At 42.1% G+C, this 23,602-nt stretch overlaps 1 protein-coding gene across 2 annotated transcripts; it reads right to left on the bottom strand.

The window, feature by feature from the left end:
• Positions 1 to 8,310: 8,310 nt before the first annotated feature.
• LOC308401281 (uncharacterized protein) lies at positions 8,311 to 18,000 on the bottom strand. 2 transcript variants are annotated; one of them, XM_080889435.1, is made up of 3 exons: positions 16,793 to 18,000; positions 10,664 to 10,854; positions 8,311 to 10,592 (listed from the first exon to the last, which is right to left on the bottom strand). In XM_080889435.1, the coding sequence occupies exons 1-3, from the start codon at positions 16,962 to 16,964 to the stop codon at positions 10,584 to 10,586; spliced, it is 372 nt and encodes a 123-aa protein (XP_080745561.1). In that variant the 5' UTR covers positions 16,965 to 18,000; the 3' UTR covers positions 8,311 to 10,583. The 2 variants fall into 2 exon arrangements, with proteins under 2 accessions (XP_080745561.1, XP_080745560.1); XM_080889434.1 differs by having other exon boundaries at positions 8,311 to 10,854; positions 16,793 to 17,999.
• Positions 18,001 to 23,602: the final 5,602 nt, after the last annotated feature.

A 23,602-nucleotide genomic window follows, 5' to 3' on the forward strand; every position in this document is an offset into this window, starting at 1 on the left:
CATAGCCCCTCCCGAGAGCCCTCAATGTCTACGTGTATTTAAAATTGAGAGGTGGGCAATGGCGCCAGGAGTGAGGTTGTACACCCTGATGGTCTTCTGGATGCCATGTAGCGTGCCCACCTCCAAGGTCCAAGGTGTCAGTAATGTGAATGTCTAAGTTGTGGGATAAAATTGAGGCACAGGCAGCCAGAAGGGGACAGAGGGGGGGATGCCTCCCCTGCACCCTGGTGACACACCTTTACCCCAAGGCCCTGCATGTGTGGGTGATTGTGGTGGAGCAGGACAAGGGAGGCAGCAGGAGATGGCGAGGGAAGGAAGAGAGGGGCAAGTGGCCCCTCCCTTGGGCCAGCTCCCCCGCTGACCCCAGTAGGCACTCCGATACTCTGCAACCCACCAGGGCAAGGGGGCCCAGGCCCATCCGGAATGGGGCCCAGTTCAGCAGCACCGCCCGACCCACAGAGCCCGAAGCAGCCCACCCGACCCCACCACAAAAGTTCATGATATGTCTAATATCATGAATTTTTCCGCTCTCCTGAATATTTCTTGAGCATGGGATAAGTGTGGGTTCAAAGTGCATTTTAAGTCTAAGTTACCTCTAGACCAGGGATGTTACAGTGCCCAAAGCGATGACTACTTCACTGGTACATCATATGGAAGCCAACAGCACCCTAACCCTAATAAATATTTCTGATCTTGTAACAGAGTATGAGAGGGTTAAATTGATGCAGGTGCTTCAACTAAAAGTCCACACTAGTGTGGGTTAGGTCCCATAACTGGTTGTTAAAAACCTCACTATACTATATCAAAGTGAGACAAAGATAGAGCGATATCAAAATCTATGAATCCCACGGGTGTGTGTCTCCATCACTATGATTGTTTCCAAGATCTTAGTACTGACTATGGGTGGGTTTCAATAATCGATTTATTGATTCAAATCAATTTTAGCTTTAATAATGAAATATTGATTCATTAAAATCGTGAATCAAATTTTAAATATACATGTACTTTGCCAGAAATGTCAGAATCTCAGTTTAAACCTGACTACAACAACCACGAAACATGGTTTCCGCAAGAAGACGTAAACACAGAGCGCGGACCCAACGTATCAGAATCAGTGAGGTGTTGGCTTTCACACCCAGCCGTTGGGGCTGAAAGCCGAAACCTTACAGATTCTGATGTTCAATTCAATTCAATTCAATTTTATTTATATAGCGCCAAATCACAACAAAAGTCGCCTCAAGGCGCTTCATAGATACAGAGAAAAACCCAACAATCATATGACCCCCTATGAGCAAGCACTTTGGCGACAGTGGGAAGGAAAACCTCCCTTTTAACAGGAAGAAACCTCCGGCAGAACCAGGCTCAGGGAGGGGCGGCCATCTGCTGCGACCGGTTGGGGTGAGAGAAGGAAGACAGGATAAAGACATGCTGTGGAAGAGAGACAGAGGTTAATAACAGATATGATTCAATGCAGAGAGGTCTGTTAATACATAGTGAGTGAGAAAGGTGACTGGAAAGGAAAAACTCAATGCATCATGGGAATCCCCCGGCAGCCTACATCTATTGCAGCATAACTAAGGGAGGATTCAGGGTCACCTGGTCCAGCCCTAACTATATGCTTTAGCGAAAAGGAAAGTTTTAAGCCTAATCTTAAAAGTAGAGATAGTGTCTGTCTCCTGAATCCAAACTGGAAGCTGGTTCCACAGAAGAGGGGCCTGAAAACTGAAGGCTCTCCCTCCCATTCTACTTTTAAATACTCTAGGAACAACAAGTAGGCCTGCAGAGCGAGAGCGAAGTGCTCTAATAGGGTGATATGGTACTACAAGGTCATTAAGATAAGATGGGGCCTGATTATTTAAGACCTTGTATGTGAGGAGCAGGATTTTGAATTCAATTCTGGATTTAACAGGAAGCCAATGAAGGGAAGCCAAAACAGGAGAAATATGCTCTCTCTTTCTAGTCCCTGTCAGGACTCTTGCTGCAGCATTTTGGATTAGTTGAAGGCTTTTCAGCGAGCTTTTTGGACATCCTGATAATAATGAATTACAGTAGTCCAGCCTGGAAGTAATAAATGCATGAACTAGTTTTTCAGCGTCACTCTGAGACAGGATATTTCTAATTTTAGAGATGTTGCGCAAATGGAAGAAAGCAGTCTTACATATTTGTTTAATATGTGCGTTGAAGGACATGTCCTGGTCAAAAATGACTCCAAGGTTCCTCACCGCGTTACTGGAGGCCAAGGTAATGCCATCCAGAGTAAGAATCTGGTTAGATACCATATTTCTAAGATTTTCAGGGCCGAGTACAATAACCTCAGTTTTATCTGAATTAAGAAGCAGAAAGTTAGCGGCCATCCAGGTCTTTATGTCTTTAAGACATTCCTGCAGTTTAACTAATTGGTGTGTGTTATCTGGCTTCATGGACAGATAGAGCTGGGTGTCATCAGCATAGCAGTGAAAAGGTATGCTATGTCTTCTAATGATACTGCCTAAGGGAAGCATGTATAATGTAAACAGAATTGGTCCTAGCACTGAACCCTGTGGAACTCCATAATTAACCTCAGTGTGTGAAGAGGACTCTCCATTTACATGCACAAACTGGAGTCTATTAGATAGATATGATACAAACCACTGCAGCGCAGTACCTGTAATACCTACAGCATGTTCTAATCGCTCTAATAGGATATTATGGTCGACAGTATCGAATGCTGCACTGAGGTCTAGCAGGACAAGCACAGAGATGAGTCCACTGTCAGAGGCCATAAGAAGATCATTTGTAACCTTCACTAAAGCTGTTTCTGTGCTGTGCTGAGCTCTGAAACCTGACTGAAACTCTTCAAATAAACCATTCCTCTGCAGATGATCTGTTAGCTGTTTGACAACTACTCTTTCAAGGATTTTTGATATGAAAGGAAGGTTGGAGATTGGCCTATAATTAGCTAAGACTGCTGGGTCTAGAGATGGCTTTTTGAGTAAAGGTTTAACTACAGCCAGCTTGAAGGCCTGTGGTACATAGCCGATCATTAGAGATAGGTTGATTATATTTAAGATCGGAGAATTAATTAATGGCAGGACTTCTTTGAGCAGTTTTGTAGGAATGGGGTCTAAAAGACAGGTTGATGGTTTGGAGGAAGTAATTATTGAAGTTAACTCAGAAAGATCAATTGGAGAAAAAGAGTCTAACTTAACATCAATGGTACTAAGAGTAGCTGTAGATAATATTACATCTGTGGGATGATTATTGGTAATTTTTTCTCTAATGATAAAAATTTTATTTGTGAAGAAGTTCATGAAGTCATTACTAGTTAACGTTAAAGGGATGGTTGGCTCAAAAGAGCTCTGACTTTTTGTCAGCCTGGCTACAGTGCTGAAGAGAAACCTGGGGTTGTTCTTATTTACTTCAATCAGTGATGAATAGTAAGATGTTCTGGCTTTGCGGAGGGCTTTCTTATAAAGCAGCAAACTATTTCTCCAGGCTAAATGATGATCCTCTAGATTTGTGACACGCCATTTCCTCTCCAGATTACGAGTCATCTGCTTTAGGGTACGTGTTTGAGAATTATACCACGGAGTCAGGTACTTCTGATTTGAGGCCTTAGTTTTCACAGGAGCTACAGTATCCAGAGTCGTACGTAGTGAGGAGGTGAAATTATTAACAAGATAATCGACCTCTGTTGGGGTAGCGTTCAGATAGCTGCTCTGCTCTGTGTTGGTACAGGGCATTGGAGATGATAACAGTGGGTGGATTATATTCTTAAACTTAGTTACAGCACTTTCAGAAAGACATCTACTTTGATAAAGTCTACTCTTCACCGCTGTGTAATCAATTATTGTAAAAGTAAATGTTATCAGGAAATGATCAGACAGGAGAGGGTTTTCAGGAAACACTGTTAAATGTTCAGGTTCGATGCCATATGTTAAAACAAGATCTAGAGTGTGATTAAAGTGGTGGGTGGGTTCTTTTACGTTTTGAGAGAAGCCAATTGAGTCTAATAACAGATTAAATGCCATGTTGAGGCTGTCATTTTTAGCATCTACATGGATGTTAAAATCACCCACAATAATTATTTTATCTGAGCTCAGAACTAAATTAGATATAAAGTCTGAGAAATCAGACAGAAACTCTGTGTAAGGCCCAGGTGGACGATAGATGATAACAAGTAAGACTGGTTTCTGAGTTTCACAGCTGGGGTGGACGAGGCTAAGCATCAGGCTTTCAAATGAATTAAAAGTCTGTCTTGGTCTTTCATTAATTAATAGGCTGGTGTGAAAAAATTGCTGCCACACCGCCCCCTCGGCCTGTGCTTCGAGATTTCTGGTAGTTAGAATGACTCGGGGCTGTTGATTCATTTAAACTAACATAATCATCCTGCTGCAACCAGGTTTCTGTAAGGCAGAGTAAATCAATTTGTTGATCAATTATTAAGTCATGTACTATAAGGGGCTTGGAGGAGAGAGACCTAATATTTAATAATCCACATTTCACTGTTTTACTCTTTGGTTCAGATGTGTTGGCTTCGTGTTTGTGTTTTTTGCACTAGATTCTGAAGCTTCAAGTTTCATCACTCTCCAATCAAAATTGACTGAACCAGCAGCAAAAGAAGCTCCAAAGTATACAGGAGAGGTGGAGGAAGATCTCAGCCTGGGTGTTTATTGTCTTATGTAGTCTGGAAGATGAGTGGATGGTGGGGTGGGTGCAGTTTTCTCTGTGGTGGGGTTGGGAGGACTGTCCCGGGCTCTGTGGGGCCGGGAGGCGCTGCTGCGCTGGGCCCCGGTCTGGATGGGCCTGGGCCCCCTTTCCCTGGCGGGTCGCGGAGTATGGGAGTGCCTACTGGGGTCAGCGGGGGAGCTGGCCCCAGGGAAGGGTCACTTGCCCCTCCCTTCCTTCCCTCCCCATCTCCAGCTGCCTCCCTCTTCCCGCTCCACCACAACCACCCACACATGCAGGACCTTGGAGTAGGGGTATGTCACCAGGGTGCAGAGGAGGCTACCCCCCCCCCCCCCCCCCTCTGTCCCCTTCTGGCTGCCTCTGCCTCAATTTTATCCCACAACTTAGACATTCACATTAGTCACACTCTCATTACACATACATATAGGATCTTGGGGGTGGGCACGATACATGGAGTCCAAATTACCATCAGGGTGTACACCCCACCCCTGGCATCGTTGCCCACCTCTCAATTTTAAATACACGTAGACATTGAGGGCTAGCAGGAGGGACCATGCACTTACCTGCTGCTCTCTGGCAGGTAGCTCCAAGCCCTCCTGGGTTTTAAATGCACCTTAGAACACACATGCATCAACACTACAATGAGCGGGTGGAGGGGGGTTTGGAGTCTTCTCTCACCCCCATTCTCTGCGACCTGCTGGAGCGGGGGAGCTAGGAGGAGGAGTTGGCCGTCCGACTGCGGTCTGGAGTGTGGGGCCTCCCTTCTGCTGCGGAGTCGGGGCGGTCTGCCTCTCCCCACCGTAGGGAAAAGGGTAACACCACCTGGGTCTGGGTGCAGTTCCCCCCTCCAGGGGCGGGGGCACCTAGACCCGGTTTGTAGAGTACGCTTGGGGAGTGTGATTGTGTGTACAGCGTCTCTTTATGTCTGTCTCCACGTTGGTTGAGTGTGGAGTAAGTGCATATGAGAGCATGAGGGTGGGAATGGATGTTTGTATCTGTGTGTGCCTGTATGTCTGTGTCTATATGTCAGGTTGGGTGTCAGGCACCACCTCTCTGGGGACATCTCAGGCCCTCCAAGGTTTGGAGGCCTATCTCCCCCTACCACCACTTCCCCTGCCAGTGGCGGTCCCCCTCGGACATCGGTGCGTTGGTGGTTCTTTGTGTCTGGGGGTGGGCGTCCAGGTACACACCGGCTCACTCCTTGGCGGCCGCTTATCGGGGCCTGGAGCCTGGGGCTCGCTCGGGCCACTTCGGAGGTGGGGTGCCCCCGGCCTCTCGGCCTGGGGCTCGGTCACTCAGGCGCGGCTGGCTGCCGGCGGAGCTCACGGGCGCGTCACTGCAACTCCCCCTGGCTTCTGCTCCGCGGCTGCTGGGTGAGCCCTCATCTGGGACTCTCCTCAGCTCTTTCTGGGACAGTGGCGCAGCTGCCCCTCTGTTGGTCTTCCATGGTCTCTTGTGTTCTGGGGGCCTCTGGATGTCTGGAGTTTTGATCTCCTCCATACCTGCTTCATGCCCTGAAGGACGGGGCTGTGGCCCCCCCACACCCTCTAGCAGATCATTACATGAAGGAACCTTTTTAAAAAAACAAAAACAAGCGCGTCCATGCTCACAGGTGTACACACGGGTGATCACACCCACAAACTACACCCTTTTTGGCTCCTACCTCAAAGCACACTGTGTTCTGTTGATCTTATGTGCTGCACAATAATGTTTAATATTTAGTATTTACTGTCATATTCCCATATATCATTGTGATGTTGTTTATTCTATTACTCTTGTTCTCTTCAGCTTGTTTTCTTTTTTCTTTCTCAGCAGGTGATCCAGGTGATTGATAGATGCATTTTTTTTTCTCTGCCCGTTCTGTTGGTTTTTGTTTTTTGCCCTTCTCCCCCGTCCCTCTTCTCAGCTGTTTCTCTTTCCCTCTTTCTTTCTCCCCTTCTTTCCCCCAGTCAAGTCTGTCCCGTATTCAGTAAGTGAAAATAAAATAAACAATAAAAGGTGAATCAAATGGACCATTACGGCAAGGCTGGGATGGTCAATTTGGTAAAGTAAATCCGTTGGGCATCTTTCTTTGCCTTTAGACAACAATTCTGATGGCAAAAGAGCCAAACGGGACAGGCAAAAAAAAAAAAAAAAAAAAAAAAAAAAAAAGAAGCTCCAAAGTAAGCTTCACATAAATATCATCATGAATTCCCTCTTACTTTTACTGTTTGGCTTCCACCATTTTAAAAATCACAGTAACTAATTACTTCCCCGAAAAAGTAATCCCATTACTTTACTGATTACTTATTTTCAAAAGTAATTACTTACTTAGTTACTTTTTAAAAACATGATTTACAACCTGAATATGTGATAAAGTGATAGATCTTTCAGCCCAGCGCTACTTTTTCTGCATAATCCATCATTCAAAATGTAATCAAATGGAAACGTCTCTTTTTAAAACTTGTTTTATTAGTTTTAATCTTTTAAAAATTTTTATTATATGCAACATTCTCTGACTGGAAGAAATTTGTTTAAAATTTAAACCTATTTTCTGCACATTCCAGCACATAAAATAACAATATTTTTTTGTGTTTACACTCAGTCTTTCAAATAGATGCAAGTAACACACAGTAGAAAATAAATAAAATCAAAGACTAGCGGTCCTTTTGCTCTATTTTCACCTGTATAGCAGGAGTGGGGAAGGCGGAGGTTTGCCCTGGTGCAGGTGCACTTTAAAATCTAATTAGTAAGCGGTTTATCCTGGTGCAGGTGTGCCGCAGCGGTCAGTTAAAGAATCCGCGAGTTTCTCTGTGAGTTTCCCATTACGTGGTAGCGCACTCGGTGCTTGCTCGGAAGTTTAGGGGGTTTTTTTCGCTGTAAAAAGAAGTTTTCTTCCCACGCACAATGGACGCTAATGTTTTTGTCACTTTTTATGGAATCAAACTCAAAGTAAGGTCAGTAGTTCCACGCTTTAAACGCTGCACGCTCATACTCTCTCCCGCACTCGATATATTATCGATTGTTGATCTGCACACAGCTACTACAATACTCAATACTTGAAATGTGCAATTCACTTGTATTTTTATTTTTATACCTATTTATTCTGTTTATCCCCTTCGTATATTTTATTTATATATGTCTCTGTATTTATATGTGTGTGTATATATAATATTCTGTAACTTCTGTCAGTGCTGTGCTTTTGGAAACCTAATTTTCCAGAGGAACCCACCCGAGGGATTAATAAAGTTTTATCTTATCTTATCTCTCTTAGCTGTTGTCACGACCGTCGCACTCGCATACGTCTCTGTCATGAGACATTCTTGCAAAAATAAAAATTAAAAAAATCACGGTTTTAGTAACACAGTGCTTACGGGAAAGTAATGGTAATCTAATTACCGTTTTGGCAATAGTAATCCCTTACTTTACTTGGAAAAAAGTAATCGGATTACAGTAACGCATTTAACACGTTACTGCCCATCTCTGCTGATAAATGATCAGAATTATAACATTACTGACTGAGGCAACATTTCCCTGATTCAAACCTTGTGAATCGCAATTTTAAAAAACAACCTTTTGAAAATCAGTTTTTAGTCATTATTATTATTATTATTATTATTATTATTATTATTATTATTATTATTATTATTATTGTGTGAGGCTCTTGTGGTCCTCCATAGTCAAAAGCTAGAAAAAAAGCATTCACTAATTACAAGCGATCTACTACTTAAAAATAATAATAATAATAATAATAATGGATACTTTATTGATCCCCATGGGGAAATTACTTGTTTTTCTCTGCATTTGACCCATTCACTCAGTGAAGCAGTGGGCAGCCCACTAAGCAGGCGCCCGGGGAGCAGTGTGTAGGGACGGTACCTTGCTCAGGGGTACCTCAGGGTAGCCGTTAAGTGGATTCGAACCGCCGACCTTCCGATCATGGGGCGACCACTTTACTGACTAGTTTTTTTCCCCTTCCCATTTTTTGTTGCCAATGATATTTGTGGTGTGAATGTTTCATAATCAACAGGAGGCAGGTTCACCATAACCACACACATCCAGACTCAGACATCATGTTACACGATACAGTCCACGGTAGCTATATGCTCCAAGTGAAGCTGAAGAAAGCATCTTCGTGGTTCAGAGGTTTCTCAGCAGAGGAGGATTTAGCTGAAACAGCTGAAGTCACGTTTGGTTTTTACAACAATGACAACAAAAAAAAACACCAGTTTTGCTAACAGATGTAGAATTTTGCTGGAGCACAGCTCTTTACAGTTTATGTTTACATGAATTTCTAAATTAGTATAAAACATCAGAAACAAAGAAAAATCTTGTGCATAATATGGCAGAATCCTTTTTTTATGCGTCTTGCAAACATTAAAAATGACACCTCAGAAATAAAATCTCAAAAGAAATTTAAACAAAACTTTATTTAAACATTAGGAACACAAAGCAAACACTAAAACTAAACCTAAACAATGATCAAACAGAACAAGAGGATACTGAACCTTAACCATCATGAAATGTATGATCATGGTTTTCCTGGTACATTTTAATAATGAGGTGATAAACTTAACTATTGCAGAAAGCATGTTCAAAAGTTGATTAATTCTGAGATCAGAAACCTTAGCCCCTTTTTCCATTAGTACCTACTTGGATCAACTTGGCACAATTTGCCAAGGTTTTCCATCTGGTACCAGGTCACAGTACCTGGTATCAGGTACTGTGACCTGATTCTTTACAAATCCTATCATGTGAATTCATGGATTTTTTTTTCACATTCTGTCTCTCACAGTTGAAGTGTACCTCTGGTGCAAATTACTGACCTCTGTCATCATTTTAAGTGGGGGAACTTGCACAATCGGTGGCTGACTAAATACTTTTTTGCCCCACTGTAAATCCCTGCTTCGAAATAAACTCTTTTTGTAGGTTTCATGTTGCGTATTGATTACACTGCGGGACGAGTGCTATGACAACAACCACTCACATTAGATAGTACCGGATTGTAGTGGAAAACCAGTCAAGTTGTGGGAAGTCGATCCAAGTAGCTACTAATTTCAAAACAGGCTTTTGAGTGTTTGGTTCCAAAACAGCTGATCAGAGTAGAGAAAGGAAGCCATCATTAATGGAGCTCCAATATCACAATTCACCATGGGAACAGGTAAATGAAGAGCAGTGCCTCCATATGTCAGTGCTGACCACGAGGCTAATTTACAAAAACAAAAATGGCAGGACCACTCACAGCTGTCCAACATTTTCTAAGCATGAAACTTTAATCAGTATGGATTTTCATGTGTCTCTTTGCGTGTCCGAGATGACTGAATCTTTTCTCACAAAAGCTACAGGAATACGGTTTCTCACCAGTGTGCCTTCTTACATGACGTTGCAACTCATAGTTCTCTCTGAATCCTTTCCCACAGGTGCTGCAAAGATGCGGCTTCTCACCTGTATGAATTTTTAAGTGATAATACAAATGTGCACGCCGACTGAATCTTTTCCCACAAACGGTACAGATATGGGGCTTCTCACCTGTGTGAATCCTTGCATGAGACTCAAGATGTGATTTATAGGAAAATCTTTTACCACAAGTGCTACAAGGATATGGTTTCTCACCTGTGTAACAGTTACCATGATTTTTCAAAGCTGATATCTGACGGAATTGTTTCCCACAGGTGCTACAAGAATACGGTTTCTCACCTGTGTGAATTCTGAGATGTGCATTCAGGTGACATTTAAACTGAAAATGTTTTCCACAGACGTCACATTTCAGAGACTTTTTCTTTGTGTCAGTTTTACTTTGATTCTCTGAAACAGCAGGGTTGTCTACTCTCTGACTGTGACTTCCGTTGCTGTGATGTCTCCTCTTCTTCAGCTCTGCATTTCTAGTTGATCCTGAGTCCACATGCTGGCTTGCTTTCTGATCTCGGCTCTCTGCTTCAGGAAAGCTGTGAGAAAGGAGATGCTCAACGTTTGTTTCTGATTCAGTGTGTGCACTTTCCTCATAAGCGGCTGTCACCATGAAGGCATCAGTCTCCTGCTTCAGTCCAAGCTGCTCTCCCTCCTGACTGCTGCACACTTCCTCCTGTTCCTCTTTAATCTGTGGAGGCTCTGGGTCCTCCTCAGTCAGACTGGAGTTCCTTTCTTGGATACAGACCTGTTGGTCTGTAAGAACCTCCTCCTTCTCAATGACATGTTGCTGTTGGAGGTCTGAAAAGACAAATGTAGGGGGTGGGGGTGACAGAAAAACAAACATTTGAGAAAATATGTTCTGATCTGAAACATTAACAGGTCTCTCCACAGTGAGAATGTGTCTCACATATACAAGTGAAATTTAAAGTGTACAAAATTTGACAAATTATTTGAGCACTGACGCAAGTTATCGTTTAGTTCTGGCACTCTTATTAGTAGAATGATCTCTTTCTGTTTACAATGTGAAAACTTTGTCACCGAGTGTTATAGTTTTAATGTGGAAAGGTCTTAATCTCGGGTAAGTAAGCAAGAGTTTCTCTGCATTTCTGTGTAAAGAAGTAAACAAATGAACCAATCACAAACAAGCTGTTTCTGATTGGTGGAGTCAGGTCAGACAACTATTTAAATGTGACTTAGTGACACACAGTCACACCTGTCCACCCAATAAAAGATGGGTGATCTTTTTGCTGAGTAATCTGAGATTTTCGCCTCACACATAGTCTGTCTCACTCCCTTGGGCTGGAAGTGTATGTATAGTGATTATGCTGTAATGGGATTGTAATATTATTTTATGCTATGTTATACCCCTAATTAAAGATTGTGAATTATTATGTAGTTTTAGTTTGCATTATTCTCCTGAATTAGAAGAAGCTGATAACTATTACATTTGTTAAACTGATTTGCATTACATTAGACTGCTGATTTATTGTGAATGAATGATATTGTTTTATGATGCATTATACTGCTGAGTTATAAGAAATACTGTTTGCAGAAAGTCATCGCCTTATTTGTCTGATTAGAAGAGAACAGAACATGCTGGAGTTTTCTGCCCCATCTCAGCAGGAGCAGAGAAACAGGGAGCCAAGGTCGTAGCTTAGGCGCTGTGTGAGAGAAAGAATGTGAATGTTTAGGCTTTTATGATAAGGTGGGAAAACCAGAGGCTATAAGAGTTTGATCAATGCTCCACCATTTTGAGATCTGAGGCTGTCTGTGTACGGTGTCCATCTCCCACGCGTGTGATCATTAAAATCATCGTTTGACTCAACCCGGCCGGACCAGTGTTGTTATTGTGGTTTTTCCTCTTGAATCCATCCCCAATATTTGAATCCGTAACAGTGTGCTGCAAAGTGCACAAAAATCAAAGAATTTTGTGTTGAGGATAGGGCTGGGCGATATGGCCTAAAATTCATATCGTGATATAATTTGAAGCACGTGCAGTAACGATATATATCGCGATATATTCTTTTCTTCTGTATAACGTATTTTCCACACTATAAGCCACACTTAAAATCCTTTAATTTTCTCAAAAATCGAGAGTGTGCCTTATGTATGAATTCTGGTTGTGCTTACTGACCTCGAACCGATTTTGGCGTGCAGAAATCTGTTCAAAAATGTTTTAGTACAACTTTGGTAAGCCGCACTGCTTGATGGATTGTCAGAGCATTACGGCTGCTGTAGTGAGGAGCTTCGTGGAGTAATCTGGGTCCAAAACTCCGTCCACTTCAGGTCCCAAAGTCAAACGAATACTGAGAGTTAAAAACGGTCTAAATTCTTTCATCTTTAATAAAATCATCAGCGTTGTTGCTCTACCAGGTGTAACAATTAAGTTTAACATCCATGCATCCATGAAAACAGAATTTATTACATTTAACGGAGTTAGAAGTTAACAGGAAGTTAGCTCGTTAGATTCCACCTAAACATGTTGTGCTACGTGATTGCTACCGACACAGCTATGTTAGCATAACATTAGCACAGTGAAGCTGGAGGATGAATGCCAACTTTTTTCCACTCATTAAAATTTAACGTGAGGGATTCTGGTGGTCAGGGACAAATGCAATCGCATAGCAGGATGCTATACACGGGCCAAACATCAGTCAGGAGAACAACTGAGATTATTCATCCACAATACGAGGTTAGTTATTAATATACTGCAACAACATGGGAATAGAACAGCTGCGAGAGAATTCAACATTAATGAATCAATGTTACGGAAGTGGAGGAAGCGCAGTTTTTGGCTTTCCCCATATTTCAAAAGTGCTTCATCTCTTTGCTATGACTGTCGGTATAATTTGCAGATGATAATGATTTTAGCCGCTGCGATGCTTTCGACCAAAACAGGCGCAGCTTGATGACATCATCAACATGCGCTATCGCGATAGAGCGATATAGTGAAAATCTCTATCGTTGGCCAAATTTATATCGTTTATATCGTATATCGTTTATATCGTATATCGTTTATATCGCCCACCCCTAGTTGAGGATTAGTCCAGTTACTCAGCGAATCGTTGCGGCCCTAGTATAGATCATGATAGTTAGAAAATTAATTTGGTCTCACAGGAAAAATCCTTAGTTTGTTTACCTTGAAGGTAGGGATCATTTTGTCTACAGTGATGCAAACTAATCACACAACACCATGATGCTGTGTGGAGTCTTACAAGGGACAAATCACAGGGCCCTCTTATTGAATCTGCATATGGTTCCTTTTTGTGAAATCTTTCAGGAGTTAGTTGATAAGTTGTCTTATCACAGCTATGCTGATGATACCCAGATTTATTTGACTATGTCATTATGTTTGTGTCCTAAAAATGTAAACAACACAACAAAAATTACCTCCAATTCATCCATTCTCTTCCACTTATCGGGGCTGTGGGAATTTGCAGCCTATCCCAGCTGCTATAGGGCAAGAGGCAGGGTCTTTTTCTCCAATTGATCTTTCTCATTACATTTAAGTAATCACTTCCTCCAAACCATCAACATGTCTTTTAGAACCCAGTTCTACAAGACTGCTTAAAGAAGTCCTAACATTAATTTGTGTTTCAATCTTAAATATGATCAGCCTATCACTACTAGTCGGTTATGTACCACGGGGCTTCAAATTAGCGGTAATTAAGCTGTTACTTAAAAACCCATATACTTCACCTAGCTGTCTTAACTAATTATAGGCTGATCTCCAACCCACTTTTAATCTAAAAAAAGTCTCAAAAGAGTAGTTGTAACAGCTTGCTGATCATCTGCAAAGGAATGGCTTATTTGAAGAGTTTCTGTCAGGTTTCAGAGCTCATTGCTGTACAGAAACAGCTTCAGTGAAGGTTACAAATGATCTTCTTATGGCCTCTGACAGTGGACTCATCTCTGTGCTTGTCCTGCTAGACTTTACTGCAGTGTTTGATCAATTAGAGCATGTTGCAAGTATTAAAGGTACTGCACTGTGGTGGTTTGGTTTAATAGACTCCAAGTTGTTCATGTAAATTGAGAGTCCTCTTTATACATTAAGGTTAATAATAGACTTCCACAGGGTTCCATGATAGAAAAATTGGATTTACATTATACATTCTTCACAATCCGACAAGTACAGTGCAACGGATGAAATCCTGTGCAACAGAGTTTATGTTGAATAAGGTTTTAGTTATTTATTATATTGAATTACCATGTTCTACCTTATTTTTATAAATTTTATATAACTTTTTGTTTCTGACACCGCAGAGAGTGCTCTTAATTTTGTTGTATGTTACAATGACAATAATGATATTCAGATTTTTATCCTTAGTTATGCTGCAATAGGTCAAGGCTGTGTTTCCTCTTTACTAACCTGTTTTACTCATTATGTTTTTATACAACTCACTGAATTGAATTCATATTCATTTCTGGCTCTCTTCCACAGCATGTCCTTGTCCTGTCTTCCTCCCCTCACCCCACCCAGTCGGAGCAGATGGCCGCCCCTCCCTAAGCCTGGATCTACAGGAGGTTTCTTCCTGTTAAAAGGGAGTTTCTCCTCCTCTCTCCACTCTTGCCAAAGTGCTTGCTCATAGGGGGTCATATGATTGTTGGGTTTTTCTCTGTAAGGTGCTTTTAGAGCCATACATATGGATTATATAGAGATCACGTTTAGTGCAAATCCTGTTGTCTTTTATTTTCTGTTATAATCATTGGGCGAGTTTGACTACAGTTTAACATTATTGTGAAATTTTGAGTTTAATTTTAAATAAATAAATAAATAAAGAAGAAAATTATTAATATAGCACCTTTCTGGACAGAGTCACGAAGTGCTACTGAGTCCACAGTTGTTAAACTTAGAGGGAGAAAGTTCCACAGTGGCAAAGCTCTATCACCCTTAGTTCTCATCCTTGTGTGTTGTATAGCAAGTAGGCCCTGATTAGGTCATCTCAGTGACCTGCTAGGGACATAGGGCTGTAGAAGATCAGAAATATGTGCTGGTACCATATGTGTTGGATCAAGGACACATCTAAAAAGTGCAGGAAACCAGCCCTCGACACCTGTGACTTAGAGGATCTGGTCAAAGCCTAGCTGCAGTGTTTTGCACAACCTGCAGACGATCCAGGGAAACTTTGCTTAGACACATAAACAACTGAATGTCATCACCATAACAGTGACAGAAAATGTCCTCAAAGGAGCCCATTATATGCTGGCAGGGGAGAAGATATATTTAACTATAAAGCACCCAAAACCAAATCTTGAGGGACGCCATAAGTAAGGGAGGTAGAGGATAACCTAAAATTAGAGACCACCACAGAAAAACCACAGGTGATGTAGATAGAACCACTCCAAGGCAGTTCTAGATACACCAACCCAATAGTTGAGCCTTTCAAGCAGGATGTGGTAGTAAACGGTGTCAAATGCCGACGTGAGGTCCAACATCAACAAAACAAAGCATTTTCCTGCATCGTTACTCATCAAAATGTTACTAGAGACCATAAGATAAGCTGTTTCCATGGAATGAACTCTACGAAAGCCAAACGGAAACCTATCAAAAATGCATTGTTTATCCAGAACTGTTATAAGTTGCTTAGTCACAACCCTTTCTAGAAACTTAGCAATTAATGGTAATTTAGAGATTGGCCTGTACATCATGAGGCATCATAGAGGATCAGATGGATAGCTAAACCAGGGGATCATACACCAAGACAGCCAGTACATCGTTGACACGAAGTGAGAACAGCAGGGCAGAGAAGAATAACACAAAATTAGAGTGGGACAAACTGCACCCGGCAGCGGCAGAGCCAAACACAGGCACCATCATACTGAAAGTCATGAAAGCGTTACTTCATGTTAAGCATTATCAGAAAAGACACTGAAAGGATAGAAGGATCACAGATGAACAGAACAATACAGGGTCACTGCATTTGCCGTGTTTAGTCAAAATACGATGAAGAAGTTGTAAATGGAAATATTTGGATCATCATCTTTTGTATTTGCATTTTTTTAACTAAAGATTATTGCAAAAAAAGAAATTCAGTTTTGCGTGAGTTACTTTTTAAACAGTGCTTCAAGTATGACACAGATACTAAATCTACTCCCATGACAAGTACTATATGAATAGAAATATGAAGTGAATGGATTGATTGGCCAGGAGCTGTTGGGTCAGCCTGTCATGTGACCGATTATGAGCAGGTCTATTTCACATTTATCCTATTTTTGCACATTTATTGATGGAGGCAGCACAGCCTGCTAAGAATGACTGAGCCTATTAACATCACTAACATGTGACACATTTAGACATCATACTTTGCTTCAGTCAACAGAAACTTTAACCACTGATTGCTTTCTTGCTTTTGCTGCAGATGTAAAGACATTAATTACAGCATTATTTGTAATGTGGACAGATTTTGTTCTGATGCTTTGGGGAGTCACTGTGTGTGTTCACTTTGAGGCTCTCATGGAGAATAAATGGAATAAACAGTTGGTGTGGACGCTCATCTTCATCAATGTTAGTCAGCAGACAGTTTTCACACTGTCTCATTAAGAGTGTGTGTGCTCTTCCTCAACTATCACCGTTTGCTCCTCTGAATTCATCACCAAAGTAACAGCTTCCTGCTCTCAGCTAACATCAGCTTAGAGAAATCCTGGAGAAGCTGATAAACTTTCAGGTTTATCACCAATCAACTAAATACCGAAGAATCTGAGCTTGAACAGCACAGAGATAAAAACATGTCCATACCTATGATGTGTGAGTTTCTGTCGGGTTTCCGGCTGATATCCAGCAGTCTGTGCTGACGGTTGATCTCCTCCTCATACTGGACGATGGTTTTTTGAACCTCTGAGAAGATTTCTTCACAAACAGCAGTTAGTCTCTCCTTGATGAACTCTCTCAGATACTGAGCTGAACTCATCGCTGCTTCTGCTGAGCGGATCGATACCGACGTTTGTATCAGATCCACACTAACGTGATAGTTCTGTATCGAGGCTGCTAAATGTTAGCCGATTAACCCGAGTCCAGACAGATTTTTGTGAAGCGCTATTGAGGCGTTTGTTGATGACGTCAAGTCCCGGGAGCCGGTGTTGTGCCAAAAAGTGATTGTCTGCCAGAAACTGATTGCAGGTGTTCCAGATCTACTGGCGTTTAGATCAACTGGCGTTGGTCGAACAGATGTGTGGCAGTCTTGCGTTTCAGGAGCTGCTACCGACAAACCAGCAAAAAAACGCCAAATGTGTCATCTGTGACACTTGTGAGGTTGTCTCAAACACACTCCGTCAGTCTTGATGCTGTTGAACAACAAAATGTTTAAAAATGTGGCGAGTTTACCTGGTGATATCCTCATGCGCGACGCGATCGCGAAAACAGCAAACAAGTAACACCACGCCGATGTTGTTCACAGGACAGCAAGAGTAAACGATCGGGAGACTCTTGTCGTCGTTATCGTTCCCCTCGCACGGTTTATTTCTCCGAATTCAGCGTTTTTGCTTCACAACTACAGCGAACAGTTTACTTTGTGCACTAACATGGACTCGAGTCAACCAGCGCCACCTCTGGCCAAGTGCCACAGCCTACAGCCAGATCAACCTGTGACACACATCTGCACCACGTTTGAATTCGTGTCATGCACATTTGTACCTTTCAATTGTGTCTGTTTGTGCGTCATGCAAATAAACCTTTGGAAAGAATGAAATGATATCATATATTTATTATCAGCCTACATTTGTACAAAATGCCAAATGACATACACATAAGAATCACCATCCTGATATCAATACTTTTGCCCATACGAAAAATGTCGTGAACACACTAATATTTCACCAGTGTTGTAACATCACATGTCGTTAGCGTAGTCTGTCTGTGTCTGCCCTCTGCAAACAAACATGTTAGAGTTGGTTGTGATATACAGTCTGCATAAGTGTGGTCAATCTAATAAACATTTATAAGGAGATGGCAGTTACTGTGAATGTACAGCAGTTACACAGTGATTAGTAATAAACTGTCAGACAATGACTCTGACAATCTCATTCAATCTTGCAGATCGAATGCACCTTCTGTGGAAAGTGGTACCTCACGGTGTGTGTGGACTTCCCCTGTGCAGAAGGCGACTACAAATGTTGCGCATGCTAAATAAACAGAAAAAAGTGATCCCTGTTGTCTTTGCTTACTGATTGTTTTCAGTGTTGACAATCCACATTGCTGGCATTGCATCTTTCAACATGTTTGTGGGTAGATTTGGATGTACCAGGGGTAAGTGCAGCCACTCAGCCTCTACTCAATGTGATCATAGCAGCAGGTGCAGATGTGTCACAAGTTAATCTAGTAGTGGCCTATGGTCATGTGTTAGTGGTGGGAACAGTCATATCCACTCACTCTCACTGGCTGTTTATTACTAATCACTGTGTAACTGCTGTGAAATCACAGTAACTGCCGTCTCCTTACAAATCTTCATTAGATTAACCACACTTATACAGACTGTATATAACTCCAGCCATGTTGATGAATTGCCTATATTGGCTGGAAAAATTCATTTTCAGGGAAAAGACACAGACAGACGATGCTTACAGGATGTGATGTGACAACACTAATGAAATATTGATGTGTCATATTTGTCCAAGGTGTATTTCATTGTTATGGAAAAAGAGAATATTAAAATCATGATGACCAATTGGAGTGGTGATTTCTATGACTTTGTGTATATAATTTGGAATTTTGTACAAATGTAGGCTGATAATAAATACATGACATCATTTCATTCATTTCAAAGGTTTATTTGCATGACGCACAAACAGACACAATTGAAAGGTACAAATGTGCATGACACGAATTCAAACGTGGTGCAGATGTGTGTCACAGGTTGATCTGGCTGTAGGCTGTGGCACTTGGCCAGAGGTGGCGCTGGTTGACTCGACTCCATGTTAGTGCACAAAGTAAACAGCACGCTGTAGTTGTGAAGCAAAAACGCTGAATTCGGAGAAATAAACCGTGCGAGGGGAACGATAACGACGACAAGAGTCTCCCGATCGTTTACTCTTGCTGTCCTGTGAACAACATCGGCGTGGTGTTAATTGTTTGCTGTTTTCGCGATCGCGTCGCGCATGAGGATATCACCAGGTAAACTCGCCACATTTTTAAACATTTTGTTGTTCAACAGCATCAAGACTGACGGAGTGTGTTTGAGACAACCTCACAAGTGTCACAGATGACACATTTGGCTTTTTTTTGCTGGTTTGTCAGTAGCAGCTCCTGAAACGCAAGACTGCCACACATCTGTTCGACCAACGCCAGTTGATCTAAACGCCAGTAGATCTGGAACACCGTCCGCGGGAGCGCGCGCAGCTGCTTAAAGCTGCAGCGCCCGGATTACTTGCATTGCCAGCTACTTCCGTGCAACTGATATAACGTGGGGGGGGAACCAACACATTTATGCCTTTGTTATTAGGCAAAGGTATGCATTTATGGAGCTTTAACGTTTCTTGTAACCGAATTATGACGCTTATCAGAAGGTTGCTTTCAGTGTGTAGCGCAGTCACGAATGACTACACGCATCACGATGGAATAATTAATGCCTACAGGTTTAGTATGTCTACTCTCGTTGTTCATATTTGTTATAAGACTGTCGAATAGTGGTTAAAACAATAAAGACCTATTGTGCCAGTATCACCATGACTCTTTCTTGTTTGTGCAGAATAACGACTGAGAACATGGCATTTTAGCGCTACCAAAAAGTGATTGTGGCCTATAACTTGTCACTGAAACAATATTTCGGCTTCAAACTTGTTGGATATATTCCAGAAGGGTTACATGTGATATATTAAATCCCAAACACTCTCCAAGAGCTGCTACCGCCCCAGCCTTCCTCTTTAGGAAGCTGGGTGACCTGTGTGATGGTCCAGTGGGTTCTTCTTGTGGAAAGTGAGCGACTCTTTCTGTTTGAATTATGAGAGCTATGAGACGTAACAGTAGGCGGAGCCTCTCCTTGTGACTAAGGAATTACTTTGGTTCTCATCCATCAGATCTTGTCTTTGTTAGAGCTGTGCGATGTGACCAAAATTTTATATTCTGATATAAGTATGTATCCCGACAATGATATAAATCACAAAAATGTAACATTTCTGTAAATTCTGTGAATCTCGGGCAACTCGACTTGCGTGAAGTGTTTCCAGCTGGAGTCGAGTGTTTTGACCGATGCACGAAGCTATACATTTTTAGACATAAGTTGAAACGGCCGCCATTTTCTTTTTCAGTATTTATTACATGGTGTGCTGCGGGGAAAAGCCTGTTCTAACGTTAATTTTTTTTAGCACCTAACGGCTCTTTTTTGCTTCTCATCCATAAACACTGCATACTCTTTCACATGATTCATTTTATTTAGAAAAATCTCAACAGGATCTTCAGCTTTATTGTGAAAGGTTTATGTGGAAAATAAACAAGCGGAGCCACGCAATCATGGGATGTTGCCAATGACAATGTATAAAAGCAGTTGCTTGTCTGTCTGTAGTGTGGTTATTTTAAATATAAGAGAAAGAGAGAACTGTAAGAAAATAATATAGCCACTACAGTGACCATCAAAATGGTGAAAAACAATATTGCCGTAAACAGTTAGTTTTGCGACACAAAACAAACGATAGTGTAAAATGAAACGATAGATGTTTTTATATTTTCAGCCGATATATATCGTGTGAGTGTGTGTACAGTGTCCATGTCTGTTTGTCTCCACAGTTGCCCCTCTGTTGGTCCTCCATTGGGCTCTTGCACTCTGGGGGCCTCTGGATGTCTGGGGCCTGGATCTCCTCCATGCCTGCTTCATGACCTGAGGAACAGGGCTGTGGCTCCCCACAACCTCTAGCAGATTGTTACATGGAGAAACCTTTTGAATACAAGCATGCCCGTCCACACATGTGTTCACAGACACAAACTACACTTTTCTTGGCTGCTACCTCGAAGCACACTGTGCACTGTTGGTCTTGCGTGCTGCACAATAACATTCAATATTTAATATTTACCGTTATCTACATTTATTTAGGTTATTGCAATGATGTTGTGTTTATTGTGTTGCTCTTTTTTATGCTTTTTTATGTTTTCTTCCCCCCCCCCCCCCCAAACAGGTGATCCAGGTGATTTTTTCCTCTTCTTTTTTAAATGTCCTCTCTCACTGCCCCTCTTCCCCTCTGTTTATCTTTCCCTCTCTTTCTTTCTTTCTCCCTTTCCTATAGAATAGAATAGAATAGAATGCCTTTATTGTCACTATACAGTAGGGCTGCCACAAACGATTATTTTGATAGTCGACTGGTCACCGATTAATTTTGCGATTAGTCGACTAATCAGATCATGTATCAATTGGACGTAAAACGTACAGCTTATTGCACCAGCAGCATCTGCTCTTATATAACTATCATTAGCTTTAAGTGTTTCAGGTCTGTGCTAACTAAAAATAAAGACAAGATGATAGTTTGTTAAATTTTAATGAAATTTGCAGATTGTTTCGGTGAAGTTTAATAAACTCCTTGCTGTCTAAAATGTAACAGGACACCGGAGTAAATTCTCGAGCATCTCACACTTCTGATGATCAGCTGTCTGCTTGACGTTTATTCAGCTGTGTAAAAACTATAACTTTAATCTCAGCCAAACAGGAACAAATAAAATACTAAAAAAAAGCCAAACAATAACATGTTTAAGTTATCTAAGTGACTTATATATCATGTTTAACCTGAGCAGCGAAAGACGGCGGTGGGTTTGAAAACGATTTGCCGGGAGTCCGGTGTTCTCACGGCTCTAGCTAGCCTTGCCCCCGGCTCGCTATCGAGCTAGTGGGTAACAGACATCTCTGAAAACGTCGGAGCACTTTTGAAAATATGCGGTGTCTTGATAAACTGAGCAGATATTTGAGGTTTGCGCTATGAATGGGCTGCGCTATGAATTCTGGGACAGAGCTACTTCTTCTTCTTCGGGGTTTAACGGCAGCTGGCATCCTTGTACATGCAGTGCTGCCATCTTCTGTTTCACTCTGTTATTACACTCTTAAATCCTACTACTCATTCCTGCGTCTTTTGGGATCTTACAAAGCTTCAAACGACGCGTCGACTATTAAATCAGTCGTCGACAATTTTAATAGTCGACGTAATCGTGGCAGCCCTACTATACAGTTGTACAATGAGATACAGAGCATCTCCTACTCAGTGTAAACATGCTGGGGGGGTACAATTCTGCAGCGCTATGTACATATGGACAGTATTAACAAAGGAAAAAACATATATACAGTGGGTCAAAAAAGTGTTTAGTCAGCCACCGATTGTGCAAGTTCCCCCACTTAAAATGATGACAGAGGTCAGTAATTTGCACCAGAGGTACACTTCAACTGTGAGAGACAGAATGTGAAAAAAAAAATCCATGAATCCACATGGTAGGATTTGTAAAGAATTTATTTGTAAATTAGGGTGGAAAATAAGTATTTGGTCACCTCAAACAAGGAAAATCTCTGGCTCTCACAGACCTGTAACGTCTTCTGTAAGAAGCTTTTCTGTCCCCCACTTGTTACCTGTATGAATGGCACCTGTTTGAACTCATCATCTGTATAAAAGACACCTGTCCACAGCCTCAAACAGTCAGACTCCAAACTCCGCCATGGCCAAGACCAAAGAGCTTTCGAAGGACACCAGGAAAAGTATTGTAGACCTGCACCAGACTGGGAAGAGTGAATCTACAATAGGCAAGCAGCTTGGTGTGAAAAAATCAACTGTGGGAGCAATCATCAGAAAATGGAAGACATACAAGACCACTGATAATCTCCCTCGATCTGGGGCTCCACGCAAGATCTCATCCCGTGGGGTCAAAATGATCACGAGAACGGTGAGCAAAGATCCCAGAACCACACGGGGGGACCTGGTGAATGACCTGCAGAGAGCTGGGACCAAAGTAACAAAGGTCACCATCAGTAACACACTACAACGGCAGGGAATCAAATCCCGCAGTGCCAGACGTGTTCCGCTGCTGAAGCCAGTGCATGTCCAGGCTCGTCTGAAGTTTGCCAGAGAGCACATGGATGATACAGCAGAGGATTGGGAGAATGTCATGTGGTCAGATGAAACCAAAGTAGAACTTTTTGGTATAAACTCAACTCGTCGTGTTTGGAGGACGAAGAATACTGAGTTGCATCCCAAGAACACCATACCTACTGTGAAGCATGGGGGTGGAAACATCATGCTATGGGGCTGTTTTTCTGCCAAGGGGACAGGACGACTGATCCGTGTTAAGGACAGAATGAATGGGGCCATGTATCGTGAGATTTTGAGCCAAAACCTCCTTCCATCAGTGAGAACTTTGAAGATGAAACGAGGCTGGGTCTTCCAACATGACAATGATCCAAAACACACCGCCCGGGCAACAAAGGAGTGGCTCCGTAAGAAGCATTTGAAAGTCCTGGAGTGGCCTAGCCAGTCTCCAGACCTCAACCCCATAGAAAATCTGTGGCGGGAGTTGAAAGTCCGTGTTGCTCGGCGACAGCCCCAAAACATCACTGCTCTCGAGAAGATCTGCATGGAGGAATGGGCCAAA

The sequence above is a fragment of the Rhamphochromis sp. 'chilingali' genome (genome assembly GCF_963969265.1).
Source record: "Rhamphochromis sp. 'chilingali' genome assembly, chromosome: 1".
Classification (NCBI taxonomy): Eukaryota; Metazoa; Chordata; class Actinopteri; order Cichliformes; family Cichlidae; genus Rhamphochromis; species Rhamphochromis sp. 'chilingali'.